This window comes from Equus quagga, chromosome 4 (assembly GCF_021613505.1).
Source record: "Equus quagga isolate Etosha38 chromosome 4, UCLA_HA_Equagga_1.0, whole genome shotgun sequence".
NCBI classification, from domain to species: domain Eukaryota; kingdom Metazoa; phylum Chordata; class Mammalia; order Perissodactyla; family Equidae; genus Equus; species Equus quagga.
This window is the reverse complement of record NC_060270.1, coordinates 50,416,650-50,426,252: the sequence shown is the minus strand read 5'-3', so window position 1 is coordinate 50,426,252 and position 9,603 is coordinate 50,416,650. Positions and strand designations below refer to the sequence as shown.

The following is a 9,603-nucleotide window of genomic DNA, read 5'->3' as shown; positions in this document are numbered from 1 at the left end:
TGCATTCTATCACACAGAAAGTAGAAATATCACTTAACGATTAGTGATTTATAAAACATGTAAGAAAACACTGTATTATTTTCTGAGTTTAAGTCCTTCTAGTTTTCTCCTAAAACTTCAATTATCTTCGATTAAGCACCGGTCTGTCCATTTTCTTACTCTTGTACGTAAAAATGTCTTTGAAACCTCATAAACAACTTACTTATTTTAACGGAAAAATTGAGCATTCACACAAAAATGATTTTACATATACAATGCATAAGGATTTCAAAGCAGAATGAAATTATGATATTACTTAAGAAAAATAACATTCATTCTTTGAAGAAATATTTATGAGTACCTATACACTGTGCAAGGCATTGCACATTAAACAAGATAGATTATACTTTAAAACTGGAAGGGAGAATGTTGATTATTTTCATTCTTTAGTAAACGATAACATTAAAATTAGACACCCGTCCCACGTGTCATGTGGGACTGATCTTGACATTTCAGTCAAGATCATGACTGATGTTGACATTTAACACAATAGGCTAAGAGGCACTTTAGAAATTGTTGGTGGATTACTCCTCTGGCTGTAATACATTCTATTTTACCTATTCTATGCCTAGTTCCAGGTTTTTTTCTTCCTCCCCAGGTTAAAGCTTATTCTTTAAACATCCTAGTGGGACGTGTGGACATTGACTTAGCTGTACTGGGAAAACAAAGTTATACACAGGTTGTTAACTTCTAGCAGAGATTTAAGGCTTGGAAAAGCGAGGGACTGCAATGTCATGATTATTGTCAATTAAAATAGCACTAATTATTGGGAAGGAGGAGCACCAAATTATATTTTTTAAATGGCTAACATTTCTTAAACACCTATTCTGTACTAGACATTGCCAGACCTTTTAAAGTGAGATGTAAGAAGCCTTGATTAAAGAAATTGACTCTTCTCATTTTTATCCTAGCTGTTCGTTAATTATTCTTTCACTCAAAATAGAATAGACATACATTCAGACATGCACAAAAGTAGCCTACTTTAAAATTGTGGCAACGAGTCCACTTTACTTATTATAATATTGATTGAGATACTGAGTAAAAATCTTTGTCAAACCTGTAAGGCTGCTCTCCCGTGTGGGTTCTCAAGTGCCGTGTGAGGTTCGCAGATCTTGGAAAAATCTTGCCACAGTATCTGTTAGGAAAAGATGTTTATAAGAGAAAGTCAGCACAATAGACTTTATTTCACTCAAGCTGCATAGAAGCCAGATGCTTATTCCTGATTTAATTAATCTTACATGGAACTCACATGTCTTTGGTATTTAAAATTTGCAACAAAGCCATTCTACAGATATAAATAACTCTACAAATAAAGGCTGCTTTATAAGATCTGCTGGATTTGCTCATGCATAAGCAAGTGGTTTATGAAAATAGACTTTAGGTTTGATGACCTCCATACGCCTCTTTTATTAACTCTGTATCTTTATATTCACAAAACTGAACCAGACAGGGGGATAAAAAAATGACAAGAGTCTGTGATTCTGGGTTGATGTAAACAGACTTCAAATGTTTCAACTCATTTTATGTGTCAGCCACAGTGACAATGCTCTGTACATTGAGTGGTATCAGATCAGACAAGATTCTAAGACCTCATCCATCAAGATATGTTCTTATAAAAGCTTTTCTGGAAAGCAAGTGACACATTTTCCAAAGAACAGATAAATTGATATGCCTGAGTCAGATGCCACAAATTTCTGAAGACAATTCAGAAATGATAAGCACGATTTATTGAAAAAAAAGAAAACAAGCTTTACTGTACGACTGACGAGTAACAAGAAACTTATTAACTAGCTTTCTTCACTTATCGACCTTATTCGTCCTTCATTAATGGCCTTATTCTTCAACGCCATGACAATTAATAAATGTATGCTTGAGGACAGTAGTAGAATACCTTTGGATGAAAATAATTAACTGTGAAAGAAAATTCATAAATATCAAAGTGAAACAAGTAGATAGTATTTGGACTGTTTCCAAACTCATTTATCACAACCAAATGGCCTGTGTTAAAATTCTCATTTAATAATAATTTTTTAAAAGCAGTATTTTTATATCTCACTAAATAAAGAGTACTTTGAAGTGCTTGAGATCTATCATGGTGGCTATTAATCATCCAATCAAGAATAATTTCCAAAGCAAACAGCAGGGCCTTTGGAAAGCAGAGGGGAGATCTCTGGAAGGCCAGCCCTCCCTGACCGCAGTTACCTGCAGGTGTAGCGCTCTTTGCCTTTCCGCAGCAGGGTCTCTGGCAGGGCGCTGGGAGGCGCTCTGAAGTTGAACATGGAGGGGACTGACTGCAGGAGTTCACTGGCCTCAGGTTTCAGGGCACTGAAGCTCTCCAGCTTCTCCGCCATGTTTTCAATAGCTGACATCTGGAAGGCAAAAGCACAAGACCGTGAAGGACGGGTCCGACATCTTTTCTTCTGGAATAATCTCTAGCAAACCAAGAAATCATTAATAAGAGGAAGCATCAAATCTGCTGAATGCAATGGGCTGTAGAAAGAGGTTGTAATATCCCAGTATTAGACAAACAACAAGAAAATCCATTGATCTTGGAAATAGCAAAGGTAGAACCAAGTTTGTAAAATGCTGGGTGAATGTTTTCCTAAGACCTTGGTTAGATCATTTTATAATAATTTGATATACAATTGAGCAGTGAAATACACGTCAGATAATGAAGCCAAATTAGATTTTTTATTGAATTAAAATACAACATTAGTATTATGTGATGGAAATCAATAGTAAACCAGAAATTATAGAGAAAGGCCAGTATGCATTGCCTAGGTAATAAAAACTAAGGACGCATAGAGTCCCATGAAAAGAACTCACAGCGTGAAAAACATCAAGTGTTCGAAAGTGACAGCTTAAGCCAAATGTGGGTAACGCAGGAAGAAAACATTGAATGTGCAAGAAGTGTTTTGCCTAAGACTATGCTAAGTTAATATCTGATATACTAGATTTTTTCTTCTTTTTTTTTTTTTTGGTGAGGAGGATTCACCCTGACCTAACATCTGTTGCCAATCTTCCTCTAGTTTGTACGTGAGATGTCTCCACAGCATGGCTGATGAGTGGAGTAGGTCCACACCCCAGATCTGAACCTGCGAACTCAGGCTGCTGAAGCGGAGCATGTGGAACCACTCATCCACAGGGCTGGCCCCCTAGATTTTTAAGTGGAGCCATATACAAAGAATTTTAACGAAATATTAACTGGTTCTGGACAAAGAGTGAGTTGAAATCACAGTTCATGATATATCATCATAACTTCATGTAACTCGGCACGAGCATTATAAAATATGGGGAACAGGTAGTGTAACGACACTCTTAGATAAATATTCTTGAAGAAAAACTATCCTGACTAACTCTTCCCCTCAAACAACCTAATTGATTTTGCTTATAAGCTTCAAGTTTTTGTCTACCTGCTCACGTATTTGACAGAGTCACAATCAGAAGGTGGCATCTACTTTTAAAGATAGCTTGATCCTCACGGTGCACAGTTAGAAGGATTCGTGCCTTTCTTTCAACTCTCCCAAAAATATTGTTTCCTCAGTGCTCACATTTTATTTGGAAGCTGCTTACTACTGAATTTTTAAGTAGGAAAAGCAAACTCTCTGGCCATCTTGTTAAATCAACTCACCCATTATCTTTTTGCATCTCAGGACACTCTGCCACTGGAGAGCTCAGAAAGCTGTTAAAAAGGTGTTTGCTCTCTACATACACTCTGTATGTTTCTCAAAGAGCTGGGGTGGTGGACCAGAAGGCTCCAAGCAGGGATGAAAATGGTAACAACCGCACACTCAAACTGTTCAATCCCAAAGGAGGACTCTCTTGCTGACGAGATGGCAGGACAGAGTTGGAGGCCTAATTTACCAGCTCAGCTTAAAAAAAAGGCAAGGCATCCTACTCAAAAGGAAAATTAACAAAACATATATTCCGTGGACAAGCAGATGGATAGAATACCATTGACTTCTTCAACTCGAGCAAAATCTGAACAGAATGGCCTGAACGTGATTCTCTTCTTACAAAGGGAATACTGTACATTTGATTCCTCAAATGACTATTCATGTTGTAGTTAGCTCTCTTTCTTTTCCCTTTCTCCTGGAGCCTGCCCTCTCATTTCATGCCTGGACTCCTAATGCTCCCTACAAATTGCAACATACAGGGTACCACTGCCAATTTGCCAAATGTCTTTCATCAAACACGGTGCAAAAAAATCTCAGAGGAAAGTCAAGATACATTTACTTGTCAGACGACAAATGTGAACGCATTGGGAGGCGGTAGGGGCTGTAAGCTCAGGGGTTTGATTCATAATCACTCAGCTGCTAAAACATTCTCCACAGATGCAAGTGGACAGCGCATTTGTCACTATGAAGGATTTTGACACATACTGATCACAGGGCAGAGATATGGAATGATGATGCTGCTCAGAGAGGCTGGCGGAAACTCTGTCCCTGCAGAATACACTCATTATCCCCCTCCAGCCGGAGCATTAGCATTTTCATATTATTTTGGATTTTATTTATTAAAAATCAATCTGGAAATATTTTATGATACTATTTTATTTGCATTTATTCCTTCTAATTGTTCCTTGCAGAAAAGCATTTTGATATTCCACCCTCTGTGGAATAAATTATCTGAGTGAAAAATGACCTCTGGCCTTCAAGCTGATTAGCAGTAACAAGCAAGGGTAAGGGTCATGATCGTATATATTTATTGGGAAGAATAGTAAGTGTGTGGGTGATGATTATAAATGTTTTATTTATGTACATTTAATATTTGAGTAAAGTTTCATTATCTAGTGGTTTTAAATCATTTGAGTGTCTGCCCTGCTGACACACTCAGATTCCTGTGGCAATACATCTTATAGAAACACTTTTCCTTTTATATGGAAAATAGCTTACTCATGACTATTATTATTCTCGGCTTTCATCTCTAGCACATATAAACTACAAGTCCTTCAAGTCATTTAATAGCAATTGGCTGTTGAGAAATGTGTCTTGCTTTAGTAGCTGCTAATAGCTCCTTCTGAAGAAAGATCACTGTGATTACTTTACCTCAAACTGTTTCAATTTGGGAAAACTATCAGGAAACAAGAAAATATATTATGGGCTTGATGACTAAATAACGACATTCTTAAAGATAATAGGAAAAAGAATAAGGGTTATCAGAGGGCCTCTCTTAGAAGCTACCCCCAGCTTTGGTTTCTGGTATGAAAGGAAAAGGGGATTAAATCGGAGTGGGGGAAAGGGAGAGAGAAGGAAGATGGGAAGCAAGCTGAGGGTAGCTATTAACACCATACACACACGCGTGCGCACACAAACACACACACACACACTGCTTTCTGCTCAGCCAGCAACCACTAAAGCAACATAAGAGCCATCACTGAATTCTTTCTTTCATCTTCATAAGATTTGCTCTTATAGCACTTGACCTCAGCTAAAAAGAATAAGTTTCCCCATTAGGAAAAACAGAAGGGACTACAACATCAACCAGTTGAATTAGTTTAGCAGTTCTGTCACCAATAGCAGCCCTACTCTATATCTTGGATTAAGGTTTTGGATCGAAATGAGCTTTATCTAATGTGTGGGTCAAAACTCCAACTTTCTCTAGTTATCTGTGCTGACTCATGATGACCCTCCTGAAAGAATATGCATTTTACAGGAGTAGAAGTATTGACATTCATTTTAAAGTCTGACCTGGTATTTTAAAAATCAAGGTGAATTGGGATAAATGGAACAGAATCTAGCTATCCATATTTTTCAATTATGAAGAATCCAATGAAGAGAGCAATGTGTACTACCATGAATAAGAAATTTGCTGAGAATGGGGAAAATAAAGGAGGAAAATGAGCATATATTTTAGAAATGCATTGCCCTGTGTCCTATTAATGTCATCAGCTAATCTCCAATCAGTAAATGACAGGTTTTTGTATGGAACAGTAATTTCTACTTACATATATAATAGTCATTGATGGTATCTGCAGCCAGATGTCTGGAAGAGGAAGTCATTTCACCCCCTTCCAGTCCCCAAGAGGCTAGTAACTTTATACTGACGCAAACTAATATTTAGACACAATTCCCTAGTTCCTACCAAAAAATGTAGTTATCTCTCTAGTCAAATAAAGTTAGTATTTTTAAAAACATTTTAGCAGGCAAGATATCATCAACTGGGTCCTAAGCACTTAGCCTCACATTTATTATCTGGCAGCCGATAATTGATGACATAAAGAAGTTTCTCATTAAAACTATTAAAGTGACAATCTGATTATACGAAACGATATGTCCAACGGCACCATGAATTATGTGACCTAATGTTTCACAAATTAGATTACACATGGCTTTATCATAAAATAACTAACTTCTCATAAATAACTTATGATGGGAAAGTTTGTAGATTTGGTAGTTTTCTATATTTACTCACTTGATAATCTTGAGAAATCTCAAAATCACGGCCATTTGGGGGACAAGTAAATATTCACATTTTATGGTTATCTTATTCCAAGTATCACATTCAGCAGTCATGATTCTGAAATCCCTTAGAGTCTTTTTACCACTAAAAATTATAAACTTTAATATTTTAATGTTTTCCACTAATAATACATTTTATAATAATACATGTATACAATAGTTCTGAAAAACCTATGATTCAAAGAATGGGAGCGTTTCCAAAGCATTGCAATGGCAGTTGCTATACCATCATATTATCAGGAATGGGAATCTAACTTAAAATGGGAACTGGCTTTCTAAGTGGGTAGAGCCAATGCCCATTTACATAGGGGAGAGCACCTTATGCTTGAAGCAGCTGACAGCATAGCTACTGTCAAGTAATACTCTGCCTTAGAAAGGATGAGGACCATGAGACGAGGTACTCAAGACAGACCTCTGCCAGGAAAGGCAGACGAGGAACCTGGGAATATAGGCCAGGATAATCAAAGAACAGTTCCATCTACTACACAACTTTCCCTGAGGAAGTCTCTCTCTCTCTCCTCTTATACTTTTGAAATAAATGAACTTAATCCTTAAAAGTCTATCAGGATGAGAAAAATCACAATTCATCTCATATTCCACAGAAGAAATAAAATGGAGGAATTTCTGATAAAGGAAAACTAACATGAGACAGAGGAAATAGGTAAGGGCTAAAGTGTGCCAACTTAAAATAATTATATATAATTTATGGTGACTAAAAGAAAGTTGAATTATATCTCAAGATTTTACCCATACCTCAGGATCAGTATAATTCTGAGTGAAGAAGAGAATGAAGAAGTAAAAGCATATAGACTCAGAGGAAATTTTGTAATATATGTTAACCAAATATATTTCTATTCACCCAAGGTTTATTTGGGAGTGGAAACTAAATAAGCAGTATTATTTGTTTCTTGAGTAAAAAATAAAGCTATCCCTTAGTAACTGACAGCTGACTGTATCTGGAAGTAGTAACCGAAAGTTGAGGAAGTGTGACCCAATGCTAAAAGATCCAATCACTAGTTAGATATGGATTTTTAAACATTTAGTCTTATTTCTCCAAAGAACCAAGATCTGCCTAGGATATATGGATGTGAATTCCAATGTCAGCTGTGTCTGCACATAAGTTCAGGTTTGATTCTTTTGAAGGCTTTATCAAAAGCATCTTTAACATGCCGATACCGGCTCCCTCAAATAATGGTTGTTTCCACTTAGTGACCCATCTCGAAGCCTCTTTTAACAACGTGCTCCCAAGTGCCTAGAAAGAGTTCCACATGAGGTCGAATTACATGGAATGGGTCAGATTTACAGAACAAACTTCTTTCTGTAAACAATTTATAGCTCACTAAATGTCCAGTTATAACTGAAAGTATTTTGCTGCTTGACAAAGCTGAAAAACTACTGGGTGAAGCCATATCATTTAATGAAAAGGGGCTCAGAATTCTTTATGTCTACACAGCAATTTATAATACAAATTGCTTTCCTTCTAATGCTACATTATTTTAGTCAAAAACATAAGTAGGAAACTTACCCAAGTTCTCTGATCAGGCAGTTGGAACTGGGAGCAAAATTGAAACAAAAACAAAAAATTACTTCTGTATCGGAATCTTTATTGCAATCTATCCTTTGAGAAACTGACATTTATACTAACTGAGTCATTTTTGTTTATCAGGTAACTGTACCTTGAGTAAAAGCTTTGGAAATTAAAATTAAATGTTTTTATAACACTGCTGAGTTTCCTCCATTTACCAAATTAAATTTTAGAATCAAGGTTATAAACCAGAATGGTGTCTTTTCCCAAGAAAGCTAAACACTACCTACTACCAAATCTTAAATTGCAAGGTAGATACTTCTTTTTCATTTGTTCTTATACACTGCAAAAGAAGATTCCTAAATTTTACATTAATAACTAAAAATCAAGCAATTTCCTACCAAAAAAATCTAGTCTCTTGCATTTTTATAATGTTAATAACAAAGAAAATAAGATATTTACTCAAATGTGAATCACTGAGTAACAAGAAGGTAATGTACTTGGAAATACACTGCTTAACTTTTATTAACTGGGACTCAGACCATCAGTAGTCAGAACACCTAAGGAGTTTAATTAAAAGAACTACAAATGTCTAGTTATTTATGACAAGAATCATTGGGGAAAACTTTAATGAGTTAAAAGCTCTTCCAGGAAATACGATGTTATATCCTTAAAAACATCATTCTGCTTGGTTAAAGGGAATATATCTCACTTTTATAAGTTTTTATATCTTTAATAAGAAAGATACATAGTTTTCAAGGATGAAAGGTTTATCACGGAAGAAATCTAATGATAAGAAAAACTTGTTGAAAGCAAAATAAAAGATGAAGGGCAAAAGGTATATATATCATTATATACGTGATAACTTGAGAGAAGACTTTTTCCCAGTTCCTTGGGACACAGTAATAGGATAGTTACACACTTTGAAAGTAAAAAAATAAAAATGAATGAATAACAGACAGAAATAGAAATAAGACAGCCACTGTTGTAAATGTACACAAACCCAAATATCTGATAATAAAATGCGTAAATCACCGAAAATAATATTAAAAGCATAGGAGAATCAAACCAAGGAATAATAGCCAGTTTTACAATAGCCTTATTGCCAAATGATTTCAACGGGCTTGCAAGGCATCAATGTGAATACAAAGTAACCAAAATAGAAATCAATGAAATGGAGATTCTGGAGGTCACACAGTAACACCATTCTCTCCACCTCGTCTACTTGCAGCTATCTCCTTTTCAAAATTATCATCTAAACTAAGACTCCACATATAATTTTCAACCACGTAGCCAGGGAGAACCTCTACAGTGCTTATTTCTCCCTCTTGTTGAACTAAGTTATTTGTAAGAGAAAAAATAGAAGGGCAAACAGTCCTCTAGTGGCTGATAGAGCAAACATACTTCTTTAAGAACTGAACTAACAGAGGAAATTAGACCCTGAGAATGATAAAAACAAGCATTTAGCTTTTCATTTTGATGCATGTGTTTTCATATCTTCTAGGTAATTTTGACAAGAGTTTTGAAAGCATATATTATGATTCCAAAAGGCAATACATATTGTTCACCTTTCGTTGC

At 35.8% G+C, this 9,603-nt stretch overlaps 1 protein-coding gene across 19 annotated transcripts in view; it reads right to left on the bottom strand.

Moving 5' to 3' along the window:
- MECOM (MDS1 and EVI1 complex locus) overlaps positions 1-9,603 on the bottom strand; it is a 533,910-nt gene that overhangs the window by 15,024 nt on the left and 509,283 nt on the right. For 16 of the 19 annotated variants that reach the window (XM_046658725.1, XM_046658720.1, XM_046658714.1 and 13 more), the window contains 3 exons: positions 8,026-8,052; positions 2,242-2,408; positions 1,097-1,174 (listed from right to left, as the gene is read on the bottom strand). In XM_046658725.1, the coding sequence (XP_046514681.1) occupies positions 1,097-1,174; positions 2,242-2,408; positions 8,026-8,052 (272 nt within the window). The remainder of the gene's footprint in view (positions 1-1,096; positions 1,175-2,241; positions 2,409-8,025; positions 8,053-9,603) is intronic. The other 3 variants (XM_046658716.1, XM_046658717.1, XM_046658733.1) reach the window with 1 other exon arrangement.